The following is a 27,289-nucleotide window of genomic DNA, read 5'->3' as shown; positions in this document are numbered from 1 at the left end:
CAGAGCAGGGACCTGCCAGCAACAATGCGGCAAAGTTAAGTAAGTTTGCAGATGATAGGACAGCTAATGTTGAGGAAGTGGGGAGGCTGCAGAAGGAATTGGAAATGCTAGGTGAGTGGGCAAAGTAGCAGCAATGGAATAAAATGCGGAAAAGTGCAAGGTGACACATTTTGTTGGGAAGAATAGAGAAGTAAACTATTTTCTAAACGGGGAGGCTGAAAATAAATCTGAAGCAGAAAGAGACTTGGCAGTCCTTCTTCAGGTTAAGATGCAGGTTCAGTTGGTGATTAAGAAGGCAAATGCAATGCTGGCAATCATTTCGAGAGGGCTAGAAAACAAGAGCAGAGACGTACTGCTGAAGCTGTAGATTCTGGTCAGAACACATTTGAAATATTGTCGGCAGTTTTGGCGCCCATACCCAAGGAAAGGTATGCTGCTGTTGGAAGAATCCTAAGGATGAAGGGCTTGTCATTTGAGGAGTGGTTCAGGACTCTGGGTCTGTACTTGGGAATTTCGAAAAATGGGGCGCAGGGGGACCTTTAGAACGGAGATGAGGAGGAATTTCCTCAGTCAGAGGGTGGTGACTCTGTGGAACTAATTGTTGCAGAGTGTTGTGTAGGACAAGTCATTGAGTGTATTTAAGACAGATATAGATAGACTCTTGATCATTAAGGGATCAAGGGTTATACAGTCATAGAATCATAGAGATGTACGAAAGCAGACCCTTTAGTCCAACTCGTCCATGCCGACTAGATATCCCAAACTAATCTAGTCCCATTTGCCAGCACTTGGCCCATATCCCTCCAAACCCTTCCTATTCATGTACCCACCCAGATGCCTTTTAAATGCTGCAATTGTACCAGCCTCCACCACCTCCTCTGGCAGCTTATTCAATACACACACCACCCTCTGCGTGAAAACATTGCCCCTTGGGTCTCTTTTTATCTTTCCCCTCTCACCCTAAACCTGTGCCCTCTAGTACTGAACTCCACCACCCCAGGGAAAAGACCTTGGCTATTCACACTATCCATGCCCCTCATGATTTTATAAACCTCTATAAGGTCACCACCAGCCTGTGACACTCCTGGAAAAACAGCCCCAGCTTATTCAACCTCCCCCTATAGCTCAAATCCTCCAACCCTGGCAACATCCTATGGTTATGGAGGGTTATGGAGAGAAGGAGAATGGAAAACATTCTCAAGGGAAACAATAGAGAAACATATCAATCATGATCAAATGGCACAGCAAACTCGATGTCTGAATGGCCTAATTATGTTCCTATATCTTATGGTCTAACATTGTTTCCCAACTGACAAGATCACACAGCAGCAGCATTTTCAAATATGTGAAGGGTTTGGGAACATCGGAGTAAATGACTTGATACAGTATGAAGTCAACTTTCTCTTCAATTATATCTGCTTCCTACCTATTTCCCCATGGCCCTTAAGAGGTAACGTAACCACCATTGGGACAGAGGGATGACAGTTTCATGCTGCTTGCCTCAGACATATATCTGTCAAAGACGACAGGAGAACGGTCTCAAATTGGTTGGAGAAGGTTTATCCCAGGCCATTAACACAATCTCCCCCTACTGCATGCTCAGAAAACAAACTGCACTGAGACAGGCAGCAACAAGAGACTACAAAATCAACTACAGATAACCTCTTTGAATAGCCAGTTTCTGTATTACCAGAACACAACAGAGTCCACACCAATAGGCATCCATTGTCGCACTTAAGTCCAATTTATTCTAGAGTGCACAAGATCTCAGGTGAAAGATTCTCTGCTCATGACTTTTAAAAAATGCTTTTGAAGCCAAGGGAAAGAAAACCAGAACTATCATTTCCTGTTAGTACCTAACAATCACAACATTGCACAATATGGTTAAACACAGGGCAAAGCTGCCTCTACAACAGTTCCAAGAAGGGTCGATTACCACTGAAAAATGAATCAGTTATTTACTTCAAAACAATCTGGTTTGTCCTCTTGAAAACTGCAGATTTTGCTGTTCAAAAGGATCGCTAGTCAAGAAAGAGGAACATTAGAGTGCATAGAGTAGAATGAATGGGTTTTAGCTTGCTGGCCGATGTACAGCATTACATGCTGATCACAAAAATATATTTCTCATTTTGTACAAGAAAGAAAATACTCCCAAAAGAACTTTTAATTACATCAAGGAGAGCAATGAGGCCCATCTAATCACCACAAGCATCAACTGTGTTATTATACTACATTCCGAGACAGTTGGGTCATATCTAAGGTCATGTCACTGCAAACAACTCCCAAACCTAACTTGCTTCTAGTGGTACAGAACCATAACCAACACCTAATGCAGTGCTAAGCTTTGTACAAGATCAGAAAAAAAAAATGATGTGGAGGTACCAGTGTTGAACTGGAGTGGACAAAGTCAAAAATCTACTTTAAGGAAAGGCTTTCTCCACAGCCCAGCTTGGTGCAGTAAATAACGTGTTGCACGAGGATATGCAGAGCTGAATAATAAAGCTGGTGCTCAAATGTGCGCACATCAAGAGGTACAAATTTCATCGCGAGCAATCCAAACTGTCTCGTGGGACAAGGATTCTTGCAGCCATCCGACAAGAGTAAAGTGATGGCAAATATTCTGCCAGCAAACATTTGGGTCCACGTTGAAATAATAACGTTTGGCTATTTGGTAATAACTAACACATGCTGTTGAGCCCAAATCAGGAGCTAAGGGGTGTAACTGCACTTATTGCAAGAAGTTTTAGGGACTGGTCACAGCTGCTGAAGGCTAAAATAGTTAAGAATCGCCCCCACAAAACTTCCAGCCACCCTACTCAGTAGCAGCACACAAGTATCACCTCCAGCTCAGAAATGGACAACCCCACACTAGGTTCAAGTTGATCTCTTAGAATCTAAAATGTGCAGTTCTAAATCTTGGCCTCATCAGGTTGATAGCTGCCTCAAGTCTAAATCAGTAGATTGCAGCTCTGATTCACACTTGAGGAAGTTGAGCAGAAAATATAGGCTGGCACTCCCAGTACAGTGCTGAGAGAGTGCTTCAGTGCACAGGGTGCAGTCTTTTGGCCAAGATGTTGAACGGAGGACCCACCCATCCCCTCAGGTGGTGGTAACAGATCCTTGCTTACTATTTGGAAGGAGCATGGATGTTCTCCCCAGCCAAAAGCATGCAAAAAAAAAGTAACGATCTCATTGCTATTTGTGGGAGCTTGCTGTGAGTACTACATTAGACAAATAAAAACTAAAAGGACTGCAGATGCTGTAAATCAGAAACAAGAACAAAAACTGTTCAAAAAGTTCAACAGCTCTGGCAGGTGCACGGGGGGGGGCAGTGTTGGGGGCACTGTGTTGGACAGGGCTGGGGGCAGGTGGGGATGCGGTGTTGGACGGTGGTTGGGGGTGGGGGCTTGCGCGCGGTGGGCTACTGCCTCGTCTCCTGAATGGGGAGCAGACTTAAAAAACTCCGAGCCCAAGAGGAAAGGCATTTAATAGATTAACCGAATAATTGATTATCTGAACAAAATAGTGCCCACCCATCTCATTCAGATAATCGAGGTTCCTCTGTATATCCAGGGTTACCACGGGAAGTGAGGAATGAGATTGCTGTACCTCTGGCGATGATCTTTGCATCCTCACTCTCCACAGGAGTGGTACCGAATGATTGGAGGGAGGCAAACGTTCAAGAAAGGGAATAGGGAAATTCTTGGGTATTACAGAGAAGTCTGTCTTATGTTTGTGGAAAGCAAGGTACTGGAAAGGATTCTGAGAGATAGGATTTAAGACTATTTGGAAAACAATTTGATCAAGTCATGCCTCACACAGCCATACTGAGTTCTTTGAGAATGTGACAAAATAAGTTGACGATGGTTGAGCAGTGGATATGGTGTTCATGGATTTCAGTAAGGCATTTCATAAGGTTCCCCCCCTGGTAGGCTCATTCAGAAAGTTAGGAGGTATGGGATATAGGGAAATATGGCTGTCTGGATCCAGAATTGGCTGGCCAAAAGACGACAGTGAATAGTAGTGGACGGAAAGTATTCTGCCTGGAGGTTGATGACTAGTGCTGTTCAGCGGGGATCTGCTCTTTGTAGTTTCTATAAATGACTTGGATGAAGAAGTGGTTGGTATGTCTGCCGATGACACAAAGGTCAGTGGTGTGGAAGATTGTGTTGCAGGCTACAAGACATGGACAGGATGCAGAGCTGGACTGAAAGTGGCAGATGGAGTTCAAACTGGATAAATGAAATGATTCATTTTGAAAGGTTGAGCCTGAATGCTGAATACAGGGTTAAAGACAGGATTCTTGGCAGTGTAGAGGTACAGCAGGATCTTGGGGTCCACTTATATGGATCCCTCAAAGTTGCCACCTAAGTTGATATGATTGTTAAGAAGGTGTTTTGACTTTCATTATCTGGAGGATTGAGTCACAAGGTTTTGCTGCACCTCTATAAAACCCTGGTTGGACCACACTTGTAATACTGGGTCCAGTTCTGGTCACCTCCTTGTAGGAAGGATGTAGATGCTTTAGACAGTGTGCAGAGGAGATTTACCAGGATACTGCCCAGATTGGAGTGCTTGGCTTATGAAGAGAAGTTGGGTAAGCTAGGGGTTTTCAAACTGGACAGAAAGAAGAGAAGGGACTTGATAGAGGTGAACAAGTAATGAGAGGCAACAGATAGAGCAGATAGCCAAAGACTTCTCCCTAGGGTAGAAACTGCTGTCATGGGGGGGGGGGGGGGGGTCGTAATTTTAAGGTGATTGGAGGAAGGTATTGGGGAGATGACAGAAGTAGATTGTTTACGCAGAGTGGTGGGTGCATGGAATGCACTGCCAGCAGTGGTATAGAGTCAAAGACATTAGGGACATTTAAGCAACTGCTCGACAAGCACAAGGACAGCAGTAAATTGAGGGGTGTGTAGGTTAGGCTGATCTTAGATCAAGATAAATGATCGACACAACATCGTGGACTGAAGGGCCTGTACTATTCTATGTTCATAGCTGTCGATCGTGGAATAATTGAAAGATATATACAAGTCTGAAGAAAAGGCAGAGGATTGCAGGAGTTAGAGATATTCAAAGGTAATTGTATTAATCTAAAATTTTGGGTATTGAGGAACTAAGAGCCTAGGTTAGCAAGGGTAAGAGTGATGAACAGTCCCCCAATTCAAACTCATACATTCAGCAAGAGAGGTGGGTGCTTATTCTACCAGTGGATTGTCTAGACACAAGGTGTAACATTCACATGCATCTCAAATCAGCTCGCTTTGCAGAGAGAGAAAAGATTGGCTCAGCGTGTATTTGATAGCTCTGGGTAATGAACACCAACCCAAAGTCAACTTTAAAATGTAACAAATTGAGCAAACAACACCAAGCTTGCAACTGGAGTAGGATCAAAAGGTAACGGTCCAATTATTATACTGGGGAGGAAGATAACTTTTCAGAGATTTAAAGAATCATATTCAGCAACTGTCACAAAGTATCACTGGAAGTGGATAACATCAGGAGTCCATGAATTCTGCAAATAGTCGGTACTGTAAAGACTTGACCTGAAAGCAGTACCATACAGGATGAGCAACAGGGTGTTACCATAAAATGAGTAATTTTTAAAAGTTATTCAAGCCTCTCCCCTCCTGCTCCTGTTTAGTGTCACCAAACTCTGTTTAGTTGCAGCATTTGTTTTGTGCAGATAGAATATGACAATCTAATAGATGAGTTAATGCTTTCAACATCCACAATTACAGACTGTAACAACTCACTTAAATGTGGGGAAATTACCCAAATTGACAAGTTACAGCAGAAGATCTGAAATAAATAACAGGACAGTCTGGAGATTCTGCTAAGAACTTGAGACATGTTCAGGTTTTTTAAGATCTAAACAAAGGTATTCACAAGATGAGAAGGACCAGAACAAGGCAAAAAAAAGAGACTCAGTCACAAAGATCACTCAGAAAATGTGCAGGAAGGGAAATGATGAATTAGTTAAATGGAAGAAAATGATCAAGGGAGACACACCGAGGCAGAGTGTGTCTGTGGGGAAGTAGGGAAATAAAAAGATAGAAAATACTGATTAGATTAGATTACCTATAGTTTGGAAACAAGGGCCTTCGGACCAACCAGTCCACACCGACCCTCAGAAGAGTAACCCACCCAGACCCATTTCCCTCTGACTAATGCACCTAACACTACGGGCAATTTAGCGTGGCCAATTCACCTGACCCGCACATCTTTGGACTGTGGGAGGGAAACCCACGCAGACATGGGGAGAAGGTCTGTGTGGGGCTTTGCACAGTCACCCAAGACTGGAATCGAACCCGGGTCCCTGGCACAGTGAGGTAGTAATGCTAACTACTGAGCCACCATGCCACCCCAGCATTGTCCTCCATATTGAATGATCGTCAAATTCATGGTTGGTCACTGATAGATCCAAGGGCAGTACGTTGGCTCAGGGGTTAGACTGCTGCCTCACGGCACCAGGGTCCCAGGTTCGATTCCAGCCTTGGGTGACTGTCTGTGTGGAGTTTGCACATTCGCCCCGTGTCTGTGTGGGTTTCCTCCGGGTGCTCCGGTTTCCTCCCAGTCACAATGATGTGCAGGTCAGGTGAATTGGCCACAGTACTAGGTGTATTAGTCAGAGGGAAATGGGTCTTGGGTGGGTTGCTCTTCGGAGGGTCAGTATTGACTGGTTGGACCGAAGGGCCTGTTTCCACCCTGTAGGGAATCTAATCTAATCTAATCTATTCAGTGTGGCATGTGGCCACATGGAAGAGGAGAGTTCCACGATATTCTGTAACCTGATAACAAACCTGTTTAACAGCAACAACGGCACAGACTGGGTCTGTCTGACGGATTAATAACTCAGCAGCATCTTCCTCGGGTTTATTTTAAAATGCCCAGACGGTCAGTTTTAAACAACCCGGGAGCCGGGAGGGGGGGGAGCCGCCACAGGGACAGAGGCCTCGGCCTTTCCTCAGGAGCCGCTTCCTCAGCGACAACATGTGGGAAAGTTACCCCACAGCCTGGGCCTGGGCCTGGGCCGACCGCGGGCCCCGGATCCCCGGTCTCTCCCTCCCCCTGTCCCCGGGCCCGGGTCCCCGGTCTCTCCCTCCCCCTGTCCCCGGGCCCGGGTCCCCGGTCTCTCCCTCCCCCTGTCCCCTGTCCCCGGTCTCTCCCTCCCCCTGTCCCCGGGCCCGGGTCCCCGGTCTCTCCCTCCCCCTGTCCCCGGGCCCGGGTCCCCGGTCTCTCCCTCCCCCTGTCCCCGGGCCCGGGTCCCCGGTCTCTCTCCCTCCCCCTGTCCCCGGGCCCGGGTCCCCGGTCTCTCTCCCTCCCCCTGTCCCCGGGCCCGGGTCCCCGGTCTCTCCCTCCCCCTGTCCCGGGTCCCCGGTCTCTCCCTCCCCCTGTCCCCTGTCCCCGGGCCCGGGTCCCCGGTCTCTCCCTCCCCCTGTCCCCGGGCCCGGGTCCCCGGTCTCTCCCTCCCCCTGTCCCCGGGCCCGGGTCCCCGGTCCCCGGTCTCTCCCTCCCCCTGTCCCCGGGCCCGGGTCCCCGGTCTCTCCCTCCCCCTGTCCCCGGGCCCGGGCCCGGATCCCCGGTCTCTCCCTCCCCCTGTCCCCGGGCCCGGGCCCGGGTCCCCGGTCTCTCCCTCCCCCTGTCCCCGGGCCCACACTCACTGCTGTAGAGGCTGATGAACGCGCTGTCCTGGGTGGTTTTAATCTCCAGTTTAAGCGGTTGTTGGTCTGAGCGCCGCTGGATCTCCCCGTTCTGATCCCCGATCGACACCAGCCGCACGCCCGGGAACACCGTGGTCGCCATTTTCTGTTTTAAAAAAAATCACCCAGTGGAGCGCCCTCTCTCTATCTCGCGCGCGCAGGCGCGCCGTCGCTCGCTCGCTCGCGACACCCTCCGACCGGCTCAGGGAGCGCGGGCTAGGCCGGGCCCGGCGCAACCCTCCCCCTTTTTATCAAGGCGCGGGTCCGCGGCGGCGCGCGTTTCCGCCACCACACGGGGGAGCCCGAGAGCCACCGGGAGGGGAGCTGTAATACCGGGATCTGACCACAAGAGGACGCGCGTTTCCGCCACCACACGGGGGAGCCCGAGAGTCGGGGTGGGGGGGGGGGGGCGCTGTAATACCGGGATCTGACCACGAGAGGACGCGCGTTCCCGCCACCGCACTGGGGAGCGCAAGTGAACGGGCGAGGGGCGCTGTAATATCGGCATCTGACCACAAGAGGACGCCCGTTTCCAACACGGCGGCGTTATGCTGTAATACTTGGTCAAACCATCGGAGGCGCTATGTTAACAAATATTACACAGCTACGTCATGGAGAAAGAGCAGTGCTTCGAAAGCTTGTGCTTCCAGTTAAACCTGTTGGACTGTAACCTGGTTCTGGATTAGTGTTGCTGGAAGAGCACAGCAGCTCAGGCAGCATCCAAGGAGCAGCGAAATCGACGTTTCGGGCTTGGGTAATTTTTAATTTTGTACACTCCAGTCCAACAGGTTAATTTGGAAGCACCATCTTTCGAAGCGCTGCTCCTTCATCAGGTGGTTGTGGAGCAGGATCACAAGACGCAGAATTTATAGCAAAAGGTTACAGTGTCTTGCGGTTGAAATATATTAAACAAACGTAGATTTCATCTTTTAGAGTGGGTTTGGTAGCTTCGATTCGTTAATATGTACTGTAAATCATAGGAGGCGCAAGAGCTTCGTGTAGAAAAGGCGATTCAGACCCACAGGCGCGGAGGGGGGGGGGGTTTCGGGAACACTGTTGTAATACCCGATTGGACCACAGCAGGGAGGCGGGAAACGCCATGTTGTAATACCGGATTTGACCCCTGGGTGGGGGTGGGGAAAGAATGCCATGTTGTAATATTGGATTGGACCACAGGAGGGAGGCCGGGAACGCCATGTTGTAATACTGAATCTGACCACAGGAGGGAGGCCGGGAACGCCATGTTGTAATACCGAATCTGACCACAGGAGGGAGGCCGGAAACGCCATGTTGTAATACCAAATTGGACCACAAGAGGGAGCACAGGGAACACCATGTAATAAAAACAGAAGTTGCTGAAAAAGTGCAGTTGATCTGGCAAGGTCTGGTGACCCTTCCTCAGAACTGATGGTAGCTGGGAAAATGTCGGTTTATGTGCAGAAGATAGGGCAAAGGGAGGGAATAAGGAGTAAATGTTAGGTGGGGAAAGACCTCAAAGACAGGGAAGAGCAGTTAGACATCTGGCTGGGAGGGTGAATCACTGTGAATGGAGACAACGAGTGGCGAACAATGAGTTGTATGTAATGGTAGATTATGTGATAACAAGCAGGACTGATGAAGGGCTTTTGCCCAAAACGCCAATTTTACTGCTCCTTCGATGCTGCCTGAACTGCTGTGCTTTTCCAGCACCACGAATTCAGAATCTGGTTTTCAGCATCTGCAGTCATTGTTTTTACCAATGTGATAACGAGGCCTGGTATGTGGTGGAGGGGGCTAGGACATGGGAGAGTTCAGGCCCTCAGATTACTGAACTTGATGTTAAGTCTAGAGGGGCTGCAGGGAGCCAAGGCAGCTTGTACTGAGTTTCGCTGGAGCACTACAGCAAGCCTGAGACAGAGACGTTGGCCAGGGAATAGGGTGATGTGTTAATGTGGCAGGCAGCTGGAAGGTCAGGGTCTTTTTTGTGGGTAGGACATAAAAGTTCTGCAAAATGGTCACCTAGTCCATGCTTTTGTTTCCCTAACTGTGAGATCACATTGTGAGCAGCAAATGCAGTAGACTAGATTGTGTGAAGTTCAGGTAAAGTGTTGCTTTACCTATGTTATGAAGATGTAGGTGTACTGTACCTTTAAGAGAGTTAAAAGCTAGCAGAACTACCTGACAGCACCAAGTGTGCTGAACAAATTAACAATGTAACACGTGGGCTGAAAGTTGGATTAGCTGGGTTGCCTGGAGACGACAGAAACAAATTCAAATTTGGCCAATCAATTCAAATTATGCTCCAAAAAATACCAAACTCCAATCAAGGTTGAATTTAGTATATTGACAATCTTAAAAGCCAATGACACAATCTGATGCTTTGGGGGTGGAGAACAAGGAAAACCTGAACAGTTGGGAGGAGAACTGCCAAGCCTCCAGCATCTGCAGACTGCCCGGAGAATAGCTCTCTTAAAGGTATCTTTATCGATCAGTAACCTGTGAAACAGAAATCCCTAAGAAGAAGAAAAGAAGACAAAGGAAGATCCAAATAGAAGATTCAACAGCTGGCTGGTTTTGAAAGCTTGAATTTTTGGTAAATCTTAATCATGGGCTTTTGTCAGACTAGTATTATAGAATGGAAGGTAAAGATAAGTTAGAGAAAGGAGTTGTATAGTTGTTAGTTAGTTATTCTCTGTTATACTTTAAGAATTTGTTAATTTTTACTTTAAATAGATCTTGGCCTCTCGAATTTTCACAGATTACTGCACAGGATGAATCTTTTCTATGATGCTGGTTTAAATTAAGCAGGAGGGTTTACCCTGTGTTGTACCAACTTGGAAGGTATGTTTGGGCCCCTAGATACTGAGGAGGTAAGTAGGCAGCTGGTACACTTATTATGGTTGCTAGGGAAGGTAGCATGGGGCTGTGGGGGGAAGTGTTGGGAGTGAAGGAAGAGTGGACCAGTGTGTTCCTCACATGCACGCACACACACATAAGTCAATGGGATGAAATTGCGTTTGCAGAATTGTAATTGCAAGATACATTCTATTTTGTTCAAAAAGCACACAATCTGCAGGCAGTCAACCCAAGCAGTTAATCCATGTAATGTTTTATCATTCCTACTTTGGAAATAGAACCAGTCTGGCTCAAGATTGAGATACACACAGACTCTAACCTCACATTGCCTGAGCTGAGATGTCACCTTTTTTTTTATAAAACCTTAAGTTATCCCAAGAACTTGACTGGAATGATGTTCTGGGATTTACATATTAATGAACTGAAACCTGCAATCCATTCCAAAAGATGAAAGCCTGAACAGTAATCTAGGTTGTTCAATGTATAATTTCAATTGCATGACACTGAGATCTTTTGCTATAAATTCTGTGTCTTATGATCCTGCTTCACAGCTACCTGATGAAGGAGCAGTGTTCTGAAAGCTGGTACTTCTAAGTAAGCCTGGTGGACTATAACCTGGTGTTGTGACTATAACTTTGTCCAACACCAGCACCATATCTAATTAAATCATAGGAGAGAGAGCTGAAGCAGCATGCTGTAACACTGGATTTGATCACAAGAGGGAGGCCAGGAGCACTATGCTATAATGTCTAATCATAGCGTCGGAGGCTGAGGGATGACCTTGTAGAGGTTTACAAAATTATGAGGGGTATGGATAGGATAAATAGACAAAGTCTTTTGCCTGGGGTGGGGGAGTCCAGAACTAGAGGGCATAGGTTTAGGGTGAGAGAGAAAAGATATAAAAGAGACCTAAGGGGCAACTTTTTCACACAGAGTGTGGTACGTGTGTGGAAGAGCTGCCAGAGGAAGTGGTGGAGGCTGGTACAATTGCAACATTTAAGAGGTATTTGGATGGGTATATGAATAGGAAGGTTTGGAGGGATATGCGCCGGGTGCTGGCAGGTGGGACTAGATTGGGTTAGGATATCTGGTTGGCATGGACGGGTTGGACCGTAGGGTCTGTTTCCATGCTGTACATCTCTATGACTCTATCCAAATATATGCATGAAGGAGCTCATGAGCACCATGCCATAATATCTGAGTAGGCAAGCAGGAGGCTGGAAGAACACAGCAAGCCAGGCAGCATCGGGAGGTGGAGACGTCAATGTTTTGGGTGTAACCCTTCTTCAGGACTGGGGGGCAGGTGTAAGGAGACCGGTGGATGAAGGAGGGTAGTGGAGTGTTTTGGGTGGGGAGAGGGTGGGGTGATGAGGTAGGAATAGGTGAACACAGGTAGAGCATAATACCTGGTTGGTCGATGGGTGGAAAGAATCTGGTTGGTAGCTCCAATCTGCGGGCTGATTCGCTGGAGCAAATGAGGTCATGTTGGAAAGGGCAAAGTTAAAAATCACACAACACCCAGGTTATTTACAAGTAGCTACCTGAAGAAGGAGCAGTGGTATGAAAGCTTGTACTTCCAAATAAACCTGTTGGACTATAACCTGATGTTGTGTGATTTTTAATTTTGTCCACCCCGGTCCAACACTGGCACCTTGACATTATGTCAGAAAGAGAGTGGAAAGGGGAATTAAAATGGGCGGTGACTGGGTGGTCATGTTGGCCCCTACGGACCCGGCTGAAATGCTTGGCAAAACTTACCCTGAGTTTATTTTTGTCTCACAGATGTAGAGAAGGCCACATAGGGAGCACTGGATACAGTAAACAAGGTTGGAGGAGAGGCAAGTGAACCTCTCAGTGAACCTGGAAGGACTGTTTGGGACCCTGGATGGAGGTGAGGTGTGTGGTGTGCAGGCAGGTTTTGTGTCTTTTTAGGTTGCGGGGAAGGTTCTTGGGGATTCAGGAGGGCTAGTGGGGAGAGTGGCGCGAACCAAGGATTGGTAAAGGACTGAAGGCAGAGAGGGAGTGGGAAGGGACGATATTCTTGGCAGTGGGGTCTATGACTCTAAGTGTTTAAGGATGATATGTTGGATGCTGGTGGGACGCAGACATGAGGGATCCTGGGAGCAGCATGCTGAAATATCTGATTATACCACATGAGGGAGTGTGGGAGCTTCATGCTATAATATCTGATTATACCACATGAGGGATCCTGGGAGCATCATGCTGTAATATCTGATTATACCACATGAGGGATTCTGGGAGCATCATGCTGTAATATCTGATTATACCACACGAGGGAGCCTGGGAGCATCATGCTGTAATATCTGATGATACCACATGAGGGAGCCTGGTTGCAGCATGCTGTAATATCTGATTATACCACATGAGGGAGTGTGGGAGCTTCATGCTATAATATCTGATTATACCACATGAGGGATCCTGGGAGCATCATGCTGTAATATCTGATTATACCACACGAGGGAGCCTGGGAGCATCATGCTGTAATATCTGATGATACCACATGAGGGAGCCTGGTTGCAGCATGCTGTAATATCTGATTATACCACATGAGGGAGCCTGGGAGGAGCATGCTGTAATATCTACCACACGAGGGATCCTGGGAGCATCATGCTGTAATATCTGATTATACCACATGAGGGACTCTGGGGGCAGCATGCTGAAATATCTGATTATACCACATGAGGGATCCTGGGAGCAGCATGCTGAAATATCTGATTATACCACATGAGGGACCCTGGGAGCAGCATGCTGTAATATATGATTATACCCCATGAGGGATCCTGGGAACAGCATGCTGAAATATATGATTATACCCCATGAGGGAGCCTGGGAGCAGCATGCTGTAATATATGATTATATCCCATGAGGGATCCTGGGAACAGCATGCTGAAATATCTACCACATGAGTGAGCCTGGGAGCAGCATGCTGAAATATCTGATTATACCACATGAGGGTGCCTGGGAGCATCATGCTGTAATATCTGATTGTACCACATGAGGGAGCCTGGGAGCATCATGCTGTAATATCTGATGATACCACATGAGGGAGCCTGGTTGCAGCATGCTGTAATATCTGATTATACCACACGAGGGAGCCTGGGAGCATCATGCTGTAATATCTGATGATACCACATGAGGGAGCCTGGTTGCAGCATGCTGTAATATCTGATTATACCACATGAGGGATTCTGGGAGCATCATGCTGTAATATCCGATTATACCACATGAGGGAGCGTGGGAGCTTTATGCTGTAATATCTGATTATACCACATGAGGGAGCTTGGGAGCAGCATGCTGTAATATCTGATTATACCACATGAGGGAGCTTGGGAGCAGCATGCTGTAATATCAGATTATGCCACACGAGGGAGCCTGGGAACAGCATGCTGTAATATCTGATTATACCATAATTTGGAGATGCTGGTGTTGGACTGGGGTGTACAAAGTTAAAAATCACACAACGCCAGGTTATAGTCCAACAGGTTTAATTGGAAGCACAATAGCTTTCGGAGCGATGCTCCTTCATCAGGACTACCACATGATGAAGGAGCGTCGCTCGGAAAGCTATTGTGCTTCCAATTAAACCTGTTGGATTATAACCTGGCGTTGTGTGATTTATGATTGTACCACATGAGTGAGCCTGGGAGCAGCATGCTGTAATATCTGATTATACCACATGAGGGAGCATCATACTGTAATATTTGATTGTACAACTCCCTTTAATGTTGAATGTGATGGTTTAGAGTCATAGAGACGTACAGCATGGAAACAGACCCTTTGGTCCAACCCGTCCATGCCGACCAGATATCCCAACCCAATCTAGTCGCACCTGCCAGCACCCAGGCCATATCCCTCCAAACCCTTCCTATTCATATACCCATCCAAATGCCTTTTAAATGTTGCAATTGTACTGGCTCCCACCTTGTACTAACCTCCACCACTTCCTCTGACAGCTCATTCCATACATGTACCACCCTCTGTGTGAAAAAGTTGCCCCTTAGGCCTCTTTTATATCTTTCCCCCTCTCACCCTAAATCTATGCTCTCTTGTTCTGGACTCCCCCATCCTAGGAAAAAGACTTTGTCTACCTATCCATGCCCCTCATGATTTTGTAATCCTCTATAAAGTCACCCCTCAGCCCCCGACGCTCCAGGGAAAACTGCCCCAGCCTGTTCAGCCTCTCCCTATAGCTCAAACCCTCCAACCCTGGCAACATCCTTGTAAATCTTTTCTGAACCCTTTCAAGTTTCACAACATCTTTCTGATAGGAAGGAGACCAGAATTGCATGCAATATTCCAACAGTGGCCTAACCAATGTCCTGTACAGCTGCAAGATGACCTCCTAACTTCTGTACTGAATACTCTGACCAATAAAGGAAAGCATACCAAACACCACCTTCACTATCCTATCAACCTGTGACTCCACTTTCAAGGAGCTATGAACTTGCACTCCAAGGTCTCTTTGTTCGGCAACATTCCCTTAGACCTTACCATTAAGTGTATAAGTCCTGCTAAAATTTGCTTTCCCAAAATGCAGCACCTCACATTTATCTAAATTAAACTTCATCTGCTACTTCTCAGCCTATTAGCCCATCTCATCAAGATCCTGTTGTAATCTGAGGTAACCTTCTTCGCTCTCCACTACACCTCCAATTTTGGTGTCATCTACAAACTTACTAACTAACTAACTTACTAACTGCAGAATGAGGAATCTTTATTTTTAATGCAGTGTAGCAGGGAGAGCATTTAAAGTGACACTTATTTTTTAAAAAAGATTTTTAAAAAATTTTTGAGTTGAGTCAGAATGAGTACTGCAGCAATAAGAATTAAATACTTGGTAATAAACAGGTGATAATTTTATTGAGTGTAACAATTTGCATTTATTATGCTGAGGATATACAGTAATGAGCAAATACTATAACTTCTGTGGGGAGCGCAAAAGGGGTAAGAAAAAGAAAAAACAATAATGGAAGGATTTTCAACAGGAAAGGGAACAGACAGGTATCTGTGGCTGCAGATGTGATCCAAAAGTGGGTTATCTCCAGGTGGCTAGGGTCATGGATGTCACTGGCTACAGAGCTCTCTGAAAGGGAGATTGTGGTTCACATTGGGACCAGCTATATAGGCAGAAAGAGGAACCAGTTTCTGCAACAAGAATTTAGGGAGCTAGGTAGCAGATTAAAAAGCAGGACCATAAAAATCTAGATTGAGTTAGGAGATCATGTTGTGACTATACAGGACATTGGTTAGGCCACTTTTGGAATATTGTGTGCAATTCTTGTCTCCCTGCTCTAGGAAAGATGTTGTGAAACTCGAAAGGGTTCAGAAAAGATTTACAAGGGTGTTTCCAGGGTTGGAGGGTTTGAGCTTTATGGAGAAGGTGAATGGGCTGGTGCTGCTTTCCCTGGAATGTTGGAGTCTGAGGGGTGACCTTATAGAGGTTTATAAAATCATGAGGGGCATGGATAGAATAAAAAGACAAGGTCTTTTCCCTGGTGTTGGGGAGTCCAGAACTAGAGGGCACAGGTTTAAGGTGAAGGGGAAAGATTTAAAAGGGACCTGAGGGGCATCCTTTTCACACAGAGGGTGGTGCGTTTATGGAATGAGCTGCCAGAGGAAGTGGAGGCATCTGGATGATTAAATGAATAGGAAGGGTTTAGAGGGATATGGGCCGGGTGCTGGCAAATGGGACTAAGTTAATTTAGGATATCTGGTCGGCATGGACGAGTCGGACTGAAAAGGTCTGTTTCTGAGCTGCACATCTCTATGTCTCTATATCCAGATTACTCACAATCCCACACAATGTTCCCTGTAAACTGCATGGCTGCATGTATGCACAATCACTCTGATGTTCTATCATTGTGATTTTGACTTTCAGTTCCAGAAGTTGCTGCCACACACAGATATCAGAGATCCATATGGCCTGTAAGAAAATTAGAGGGAATGCCTGTAATTACTGGGATAGCAGCAAAATCTTCCAAAAGTATTTAAACAAACAGTGATAAAAACCCGACAAATACCTAAAAATGAAAAAAAAAACTAAACAAAGAGTATATAGGTGAAGAAACAAAACTTAAATAAAATGGCTTTGTGCGTGGGAAATCACGTCACACGAACTTGATTGAGTTTTTTGAAGAAGTAACAAGGAGGATTGATGAGGGTAGAGTGGTAGATGTGATCTATATGGACTTCAGTAAGGTGTTCGATAAGGTTCCTCAGGGAAGACTGGTTAGCAAGGTTAGATCTCATGGAATACAGGGAGAACGAGCCATTTGGATACAGAACTGGCTCGAAGGTAGAAGACAGAGGGTGGTGGTGGAGGGTTATTTTTCAGACTGGAGGCCTGTGACCAGTGGAGTGCCACGATGATCGGTGCTGGGTTCACTACTTTTTGTTATTTATATAAAAGATTTGGATGTGAGCATAAGAGGTATAGTTAGTAAGTTTCCAGATGACACCAAAATTGGAGGTGTAGTGGACATCAAAGAAGGTTACCTCAGATTACAGTGGGACCCTGGACCAGATGGGCCAATCGGCTCAGAAGTGGCAGATAGAGTTTAATTCAGATAAATGCGAGGTGCTGCATTTTGGGAAAGCAAATCTTAGCAGGACTTATACACTTAATGGTAAGATCCTAGGGAGTGTTACTGAACAAAGAGACCTTGGAGTGCAGGTTCATAGCTCCTTGAAAGTGGAATCGCAGGTAGATAGGATAGTGAAAAAGGCGTTTGGTATGCTTTTCTTTATTGGTCAGAGTATTGAGTACAGGAGTTGGGAGGTTATGTTGCGGCTGTACAGGATATTGGTTAGGCCACTTTTGGAATATTGTATGCAATTCTGGCCTCCTTCCTATCGGAAGGATGTTGTGAAACTTGAAAGGGCTCAGGAAAGATTTATAAGGATGTTGCCAGGGTTGGAGGGCTTGTAGTATAAGGAGAGGCTGAACAGGCTGGGGCTGCTTTCCCTGGAGCATCGGAGCTGAGAGGAGACTTATAGAGGTTCATAAAATCATGAGGGGCATGGATAGGATAAATAGACAAGGTCTTTTACCTGGACTGGGGGAGTCCAGAACTATAGGACATAGGTTTAGAGTGAGTGGGGAAAGATATGAAAGAGACGTAAGGGGCAACTTTTTCACGCTAAGCTTGGTATGTGTATGGAATGAGCTGCCAGAGGAAGTGGTGGAAGCTGGTACAATTGCAGCATTTAAAAGGCATCTGGATGGGTATATGGATAGGAAGAATTTGGAGGGTTTATATTGTGCATGCATTGTCTGAACAAAATCACAAGTGAGCATGCACAGTTGCTATTGAATTACAATTGTTTGTATCCCCAGACATTTCAAACTGAAATGCAAAGGAGTGCCTGAAGAAACACTGATGGGGAAAGTAAAGGAAAATCTAGAGGCATTTTACAAGTACACTGGAGGCAAGCGAATACCCAAGAGTAAGGCCCATTAGGAACCAAAATGGCAAACTGTGCAGGAAGTTGGAAGAAATAAGTGAGGTTTTAAATGAATACTTTGTATCTATATTCACCATGGAGAAGGATGGTGCAGGTCTAAAAATCAGGGAGGAGGACTGTGATACACTTGAACAAATTATAATTGAGAGGAAGGAGATCTGAACAATTTAAGTGGGGTTAAAATTGGAAAAGTTCCTAGGTTCAGAAGAGATGAATAACTGGTTGCTGTGGGAAGCAAGGGAGGGAATTGCAGGGGCCTGACATTAGTTTTCAAATCTTTCTGGTGACAGGAGAGGTGCCAGAGAACTAAAGGATGCTTAATGTTTTTCTTTAAGTAGGATGGTAGGGATAAACTATAGGCAGGCCAGTCAGGGAAAATTTTGAAAAAAAATTCTGACACACAGAATTAATCTTCACTTAATTAGTCAAGAATAGTTGGCATGGTTTTATCAGGAGAGATCATGCCTCACAATTTTGATTGTGTTTTTCAGGAAGATAACTAGGTGTGTGGATGAGTGTGGTACAGTTGATGGATCTACATGGACTTCAGTGAGGATTTTGACAAGGTGGAGCATGGGAGACTGGTCATGAAGGTAAGAGCCAATGGAACCACCACCACATTTCAGAAATTGTTCAGATCTATACTTGAAACACCATAGCACAAAAGGCTGGTTGATGGTTGATGACTGGTGTGGACACGATGGGCTGAAGATCCCCTTTCCATACTGATGGGCTGAAGGGCCCCTTTCCATGCTGATGGGCTGAAGGGCCCCTTTCCATACTGATTGGCTGAAGAGCCCCTTTCCATACTGATTGGCTGAGGGGCCCCTTTCCATACTGATTGGCTGAAGGGCCCCTTTCCATACTGATTGGCTGAAGAGCCCCTTTCCATGCTGATGGGTTGAAGAGCCCCTTTCCATGCTGATGGGCTGAAGGGCCCCTTTCCATACTGATTGGCTGAAGAGCCCCTTTCCATGCTGATGGGCTGAAGGGCCTCTTTCCATGCTGATGGGCTGAATCCTAGGTTTTGTTTCTGCTATGTCTAAGACGTGTTGAGTGTTTTTGGAAGGCTTCTTGCCAGTCAGTTTTCTTACCCTATTTTACAAGTCTTGCCACATTAACTATCTACCATATTGCTGCAGGATCTCTAGCATCCAGTTTCCACCCCATCTTACGATGTACCATTCCTAGAATAACCTCTCACTCAGAATATAACTGGCTGTGCCCATGTTATGTTTGAAAAACCAGTGCATGGCAGGCCAATGTTGGCAATCCATTGTCCCTCCCATTGGAAATGTAGTGGCACAACAACCACAAAGCCACTCTGCCCGTGGCACATAGCGAGCATGGCTAATGCTCTCTCACTCTTACAATCTCCATTCTCTCAGTCTAGTCACTGTTTAACCACCAGGTCTCAAACTTTACCTGTCCATAACTGTGTCTTGTTTAAACACTCTCTAAGTCAGTCCCCTACAGAACGTTGTCTTCTCATTGTCTAGTTGGGGACCATCATTACCAAGTAAACAATCAGACAATGCCAAACCTGAGCTTTTGCTTACGGAAAGCAACAGGGAACACAAACAAAACCAACAGAGGCTGAAGTTCACCCCCACAAGACAAGTAAGATTTCTGTATCATTAGCGAAGATTAAATGACGGTACACGATTGTCTCCATCTTGTGGAACCAAATGTCAGTCAAGTACTGTCCGGCTAACGACCAATGCAGCTGAGCTTTATCATGAACAAGGAGAATCTCCTCCTGTCCAAAGTCCTCTTCCTTGGAAACTTGCTCCTGGCTCGTCTGCATCTAGCGCATCACCCTATCACCTGCTCCAATTGTGCAGAGCTCAGCATGCCAAGATGATGGGGTATACTCTTGTACAGACTATACTGGAGACCCCCAGAGCTGTGCACCTACTCCACCCTGGCCCTAGTCGAAGCATAGGCAACAGTTTACCTGCAATCTGCAACATGCGGGGGACTTCTGCAATGGTGTGGTGAGCCATAGTTGTAGTGGGTATCCATTGTTTCTAGGTAGCCAGCTTTGTAAGGCATCTGAACACCTAAACACGAGATGTAGGAGTCAGGGCAGCTGGCATGCACCTCCAGGAAGTGGCCACAGTGATCACATGACCATCAATGGGGTGGAGCTCCTTCCTGTTGATGACTTCGACAGTGCTGTGATAAGTCTTTCTCAGAGCTATGAGAGTGCTGGACCCTGCACCTGGAGGTAGCTGGCTTTGTTTCTGAATCCTACTGCCTGACCTGCAGCACTGATCTTGTCAATGGGGAAACAAAATGAACTTACAGGCATTGCTCATTGTCCTGATACACTGTGGGAGATCCCACATAGGTCACTTGTAAGTTTCCAAGGAAGAGGACATTGGACAGGAGGAGATTCTCCTTGTTCATGATAAAGCTCAGCTGCATTGGTCGTTAGCCGGACAGTACTTGACTGACATTCGGTTCCACAAGATGGAGACAATCGTGGACCGTCATTTAATCTTCGCTGATGATCCCTGGGACAAGACACAGAGTCACAGTGAAGGTTCACCTTATCCATCACCGGGAGAGAATGGCCTCCCATTCTTACAGCCGTTGGGTCCGGCAGCTAACACTGTTCCATCACAGTATCCCAGGGCATTTGGAGCCTGCATTGGCTCTGTCCCTTGATCATCCCCAGGAAATGGAGTCAGGTTCCAAAAACTCCAGTCATCCCAGAGGTGTGCTGCAGCAGTGACCACTCCCTGAACTGGTTGTTCCTTGGCTGTCTGACCATTGTCCCTGATCCTCCTGTACCCACCTTCTTTAGGAAGGCAGCTCCAGCCCCCAACATCCCACCAGTATCAGAGCCCAGGACTCTCAGTGAGAATGACTTACAATAGAAACAGGAGTGATAGAGTTCCTTTGCTCCCAGAAAAGTCATTGGTGCCATACTGTTCAGATGAGGACTGAGCACGTTTCTCCACATGGTGAGACAATCTACACCCCAATAACAAGGGACATATCTACCTCATCCATCCACATTCAGGTTCAGTGTGTACAGCAACTTGGTGAAAGGGGCTACACCTGCTGAGGGCTATTGAGAAAGGGGAGCCTGCAGCAATCTGACACCATTCCTACTCCAGACCAACATCAAACATTCAACAGCTCACTGCATTCGGTACAGACCATTGTTACATGAAGTGACATTGTGTAGCTCACACAGCGCCCTCAATTGTGGTGCCTCCTCAAATAGCAGTGACCTTTTATAATGTCAGTGCTGCTAACTTCAACGTTATTGAGATGCCCAAGTTCAAACTACAAGCAGGAAAGACATGTTGCAAATTGTCTTTGACCAGTACTTTCATTCCCATGGATAATAAATGGGCGATGGAATAACTACAATGTAAATATAGCTGGTGTTTGCAAACAGCTCCATCATGTACTTGCCACTTCAGTGTCCGAGTGTGCAGCAGACCTGGATCCTGTGCTTTCGCCCATCAAACTGACACTGACACTGCCCACCCTGGGCATAATCCCAGTCATTTTCCTGGAGCCCTTCACATCTAGAGAACAGCAAATGATAACAGGGAACACCATTCACAGTGGACACTGTCAGCTCTGGCCCATCTGATCACCCACAAAACCCCCATGTCCCCTTTTATAACACTGATAGCTCATTTCAATCCATTGCACCAACATGGAGACCCCCAGCACAGTGAACGTCACCTCCAACCTGTGGCTGGAACCCTGACATTGCATCTTCATGATAATCACTGCTCCTCTACTTTCCCCCTGAGGAGGTCATAGAGTCATAGAGATGTACAGTATGGAAACTTACCCTTCGGTCCAACCCGTCCATGCCGACCAGATATCCCAACCCAATCTAGTCCCACCTGCCACTACCCAGCCCATATCCCTCCAAACCCTTCCTATTCATATACCCATCTAAATGCCTTTTAAATGTTGCAATTGTACCAGCCTCCACCACTTCCTCTGACAGCTCATTCCAAACACGTACACCCTTAGGTCTCTTTAATATCTTTCCCCTCTCACCCTAAACCTATGCCCTCTAGCTCTGGACTTCCCCAGCCCAGGGAAAAGATTTTATCTATTTATCTTATCCATGCCCCTCATAATTTTATAAATCTCTATAAAGTCACCCCTCAGCCTCTGACACTCAAGGGAAAACACGCCCAGCCTGTTCAGCCTCTCCCTATTATAGCTCAAACTCTCCAACCCTGGCAACATCCTTGTACATCTTTTCTGAACCCTTTCAAGTTTCACAACATCTTTCCGATAGGAAGGAGACCAGAATTGCACGCCGTATTCCAACAGTGGCCTCACCAGTGCTGGTCATTACCAATAACATTGCCTCTTATAGCTTGCCATTCCCTCTGATATTGTTCCATATAGCCTCCCTTGCCCCTACAATTCACCTTGAGTTTCCCTTATCAAGTCCTTATCCAAAACCCTATTATTTCCTCTGTTATTCCCTTCCCTCAAGCTTGACATCCAACCATTTTTGGCAGCTTTCTGATTGATAATACACAATCCTCATGATTGCTTATGCTGACCCTGAATAAACTATGGACGGTATTGGGATAGGTTGCCTGACCATGAGCATCTCAAATGAGTGATTAACCGTGTTGAAACTCCCTGTTTCCCAGCCAGTACCAGGGTGCTTTGACTAATAGTGGCTACCCCCTTAACTGAACTGCGGATGATCCCTTACCCAGTGTCCAACATGATTGAATGAATTTGCATTGTGTTGGCAGGCAGCTGGCAGGTGTTAGATTGACACCACGACATGCCCTTCATCAAACTGTACTGGCACGGTTGTAGGCAACACTAAACCTGGCCCAGAGGCTGGTATACTACCACTATCCCATGAAAGCCCTAAGGTTCCTCAGGATAGTGTCCTAAGCTCAACCATTTTCAGCTGCTTTGTCAATAATCTTCCCTCCATCTTAAGGACAGACGTGGGACTGTTTGCTGATGATGCATAATATTCAGAGCCATTAATGATTCCTCTGATGTTAAAGCAGTCCATATCTAAACGCAGCAAGCTCCAGACAACATTCACGCTTGAGCTCTTATGTGGCACATGAATACCAGGCAATGACTATCTCCAACAAAGGAGAATTGAACCATCGCCCCTTGACATTTAATGGCATTACCATCTCCCATCATCCACATTCTGGCGTTATCATTGACAAGAAACTGAAGTGGAACAACCATATACTGTGTCCATGGAGTAGTAGCAATGTAGTATACCACTTACAACATGCCTTCCAAACCTGCAATAGTCCACTAAATTGAAATAAAGGGGCAGAAACAAAGGGACATCACCATCTGCAAGTCCTCTCCAAGCCACCCACAATCCTGATTTGGAAATACTCCAGTCTTTAATTGGCTATTTAAAACCAATTTTGCCCATTTATTCGATAGAATCAAACAAGGCCTTTGAAGATGGGAGGCATTTCTGATCTCTTAGCTAGGTCAAATAGCCCTCATTAACATGAACATTCTCCCCTGTCTGCTGTATCCTATGTGAATGCTTCCTCTACGTTTTACTAAGCAAACATTTAGAAGACTGAATGGCTGGTTCAGTTCCTTTATCTGGTATCACAAGTGGCCCCTTATTAAACTGACCAAACTACGGCTACCCCACAGACTGGGAATGGACCTCCCAGATATCAAAAACTATTTAATAAGCTCGTTGCTATCTTACATGAATGGCTGGGCCCAGGGGGACTCTCACTCACTATAGTTGGACATCGAAGCATCTCAGGCAAGATGCTCCCTTGTTAGCCTGCTCTTCTTGAACAAAATGACAACAGTTAAGGAATATTACCACAGCCAAATAGTTATTAATACTGTTAAAGCATGGAGGGCAATGTGTCAGAGTGAGGGAAATATTGCCAAAACATCATTTTTTACACCCATAATTGGTATAAAACCTGTTGGGTTTTCAGCTGGAGATGATGGACTTGGGGTTTAAACTCTGGGCAGCTAGGGGCGGATCTTGCCTGAGTGACTTATTCAAGAAGGATATACTGATGTCTTTTGACCAGTTGGTTCAGAAATACAAATTGCCCAGCAGGGACCTCTTCCATTTTTTTCAAATTAGAAATTTCATAAAAAAAAAGACCACACTTGTGATTCTTACAGATCTGACACAGAGGAGAGGGTGCTGGATGCTGGGAAGACACTTTCTGTCAGCAATGTCTATCACCTTTTGGGAAAAGGTCCCTCTGACGAGTCCGAACAGCTCTGTAAGATATGGGAGAGGGAGCTGGACATTGACATCTCTTCTGAAATATGGGAGGAAATCTGAGAAAATGCAAGAAGGATATTGATTTGCAACAGGACCCAAGCCATGCAATTGAAAATTCTCCACTTGGCTCCATGTAGCCTTTTAAAATGTAAAGTTCCAATGTGTCCTAAATGTAAAGTGAGCATGGGCACGCACACTCATTGTCTCTGGTCCTGCCACAGACTGTGGGATACTGGAGCGCTGTTATAGGCGAAATAGAGAGGGTCTTGGACACAGAGCTGGAGATGGACCCGGTATCTCTTCTCCTTGGCCTAGTTAATCCACTTCCATTAGGTGTACACAAAAAAAAGCTTTTCAGCATCCTCACTTTTTGTGCTGTCGGGCTGGCATGGAACACATCTGTTTGGACTTTCTTACAAGTATGGTGCACCATAAAACTGAGAATTTTTATAAGACGTAGCGGCCCTTTCTGGACTACTTGGGTACAGATTTGTCTGCCAGACTAATATAGTTATTTTATATAGTTATATATAGTTATATAGCTATTTAGTCTTTCTAGTTATTTAGTCTTTATATAGTTATTTTGTTAGTTGTTAGTTATTATTTATTTATTTATGTAATTAGTGGGTTTCTTTGTATTGTTTTGTTTTGTATTTGTTGTAATATCCAAAAAATTGTTCTTTTATAAAAATTAAGATATATTTTTAAAAAACTCACATTATAAATATTGATTTGTAAATGTTGCCTATTATATTATTGTCCTGCTTCAGGAGAAGAGCTATTTTATAAATGTACATAATCATTTTAAAATGTTTTTTAAAATTTCAAATACATACTTTATTTGTAAAAAATCTTTATATACATTCAGAGTCACTAAAGCAGCTCAGTTCTATTCAGTCTTAGCATATGGAGAACAAACCAACATTGAAGGTTCACTCTCCTGACAGTTCCAAGGCATTTCTCCCTTTTGCAAGATACTATTTACATATATTTGAGGCACTGGGGGCTATCCTATCACTGAAAAGACCTTAGATGTTGGTCTTTCCCATTCCACCTTGGCAGCAGCTGCCCCAGGCTTTTGCGCATTCTCCAGTATGCAGTCCTGGCCCTTGGAATGTGCCAGTCTGCAACACTCTGTCCAAGTCAACTCTTTGCTTTGGAAGACCAGTATGTTTCAGGCAGACCAAAGAGTGGCTTGAAATATTTACATGTGGTCATGAATTGACTAAAGAATATTGACTGCAATGTCTGAAATTTCCTTCAGGAAGACATAGAAGTGCTTCACAGTCATTGCAGTATAGTCACCTATCACATCAAAATGGTTTAACTGCTTATGATTTCCATTTGAAGGTATTGTTGTTTCATTGTTTTACAAAAAAAACCCTATTTGAGCTTTTATGAAATGATCAGGAAACAGAATCAAAGCCAGAGATTGAAATAAAAACCCTGAAATAATTTAACAATGTGTAATTGGGGAACTATGATGTACTTCAAGATGGATGATGTTGATTGGTCTGGATGAGATAATGATTAATGAAAGATGAATGACTTTCCATATCCATCTCATGTTCTTGAAATCTCTACTTTGATTCGTACCATCAGTGGCCTCTGCAAACCTCTCTTCGTGCCTTCTCTGTTGTGAAGTGCTTGAGGATATTTTGATTTATTATAACATTGGCTCAGGCTCAATTTGCGTGATAGTAAATTTTGCCTCAGTACCTGTGAATGGAACAGCACTGATAGGAATTAGATATTTCAATTTCAACTACCTGTTAACTGTGTACACCATTTCCAGGATACACTGCTGTAACTCATTGAGGCTCCTCTGACAGCATCTGCAAACCTACAACCTTGAAGGGCACAAGGCGCTGCAGATGCATGGAACACCACCACCACCAGGATGTCCGCTTTCAGCCACTCACCATCCTGAATGAGAAACATATCATTATCCCCTCACTGTTGTCAACTCAAAAACCTGGAACCTTCTTCCTAACAGTATTTGTGGGTGCTCCTACAATTAAAGGACTACAATGGTTCAAGAAGACAGCTCCCTACAGTTGTGGGGAAAATCATCAAAATTGGGATCCAACGGCAGAGTTTATTGTACAAAGAAATTGGAGCTCCAGGGAGAGAGTGAGATGGTCGTCAGCGCAACTGTCAGCGACGAGCCTCCTCTCACTCTCGGAGCACGTCATGATATTTTATATATGTTGTGGTACAGTAGTTCAAGTATCGAGTCTTGGTTTGTACAGCATGGTTTGTTTACAGAAAACATTACAAAATCATTGTCAGTTTCAGTGACCGTGACTGTTCTTCCTGAGAAGGAAGATCGTTTTCCATAACTGCAGATCTGAAGCATTAACACTTGTATACAAGCAGTCTCAGGTAGTTAACATTTCTATTGAAGCTGGACTCAAAGTCACTTCAGCGAGCAGTAGACGTTACTGATGTGCATTCTCTCCCCCACCCGCCTTAAACTAATCATCTTTGCTCTGTGTCTATTGTGCTGGTATGCTGTTAGCCTCAGCCCGTATCTGTGTATGCTTTGTTGTATTTTTCCCATGTACTGTAATGGCTCAGCAGCCATCTTGTGCAGAGTGACCAATTTATGGCTCAGTGGCCATCGTGTGTCTGTGTGCCTGTGTCAGCATGCCCCGTGTCAACTCCCACTTCACTCCCCGCTTTGTCATCAAGGTGACGACTTCAGAGATCTCCCGCAGACCACCCAATTCACAAAAAGAGGTCGGCCTTTTCTAAGCTCTCCCCAGCCCGAGGGTTAGGGTCAAGGAGTGCGAATTTCATTGGGGGCTGTTCTGTGGTGACACTTGCTCATGGCACGGCCTGTGTCAGTAGTAACTCATGGCAAAGCTTTAAACACCTGAGGCCTAGGTAGAATACCACTATGAGTGAAATAAGGAGAGCTATCACATCTGCAAAATAGGGTCCCCAGAATTTGCCTATCAGCCGTTCTAGCGAGCTTTCTCCTCCTGTGGCTCCTTGTCTG

General features: G+C 45.6%; 1 protein-coding gene and 1 long non-coding RNA gene across 5 annotated transcripts in view; one reads left to right on the top strand and one right to left on the bottom strand.

Annotated features, from left to right (window-relative positions):
- The window catches only part of carm1 (coactivator-associated arginine methyltransferase 1), an 81,790-nt gene extending 73,947 nt beyond the window's left edge, over window positions 1-7,843 (bottom strand). For all 3 annotated transcript variants that reach the window (XM_072564177.1, XM_072564178.1, XM_072564179.1), the window contains exon 1: window positions 7,665-7,843. In XM_072564177.1, coding sequence (XP_072420278.1) covers window positions 7,665-7,806 — 142 coding nt within the window. In that variant the 5' untranslated portion in view covers window positions 7,807-7,843. The remainder of the gene's footprint in view (window positions 1-7,664) is intronic.
- Window positions 7,844-8,367: 524 nt separating this feature from the next.
- Window positions 8,368-26,241, top strand: LOC140468029 (uncharacterized). Of its 2 annotated transcripts, none has more exons than XR_011955574.1 (4): window positions 8,368-8,457; window positions 12,321-12,429; window positions 18,515-18,616; window positions 26,081-26,241. It is a non-coding gene; the product is annotated as an uncharacterized lncRNA (long non-coding RNA). The 2 variants fall into 2 exon arrangements; XR_011955575.1 differs by lacking the exon at window positions 26,081-26,241 and adding an exon at window positions 24,180-24,557.
- The last annotated feature ends 1,048 nt before the right edge of the window (window positions 26,242-27,289 follow it).

The sequence above is a fragment of the Chiloscyllium punctatum genome, chromosome 46 (assembly GCF_047496795.1).
Source record: "Chiloscyllium punctatum isolate Juve2018m chromosome 46, sChiPun1.3, whole genome shotgun sequence".
NCBI lineage: Eukaryota > Metazoa > Chordata > Chondrichthyes > Orectolobiformes > Hemiscylliidae > Chiloscyllium > Chiloscyllium punctatum.
This window is presented reverse-complemented; position numbering and strand designations above follow the sequence as displayed.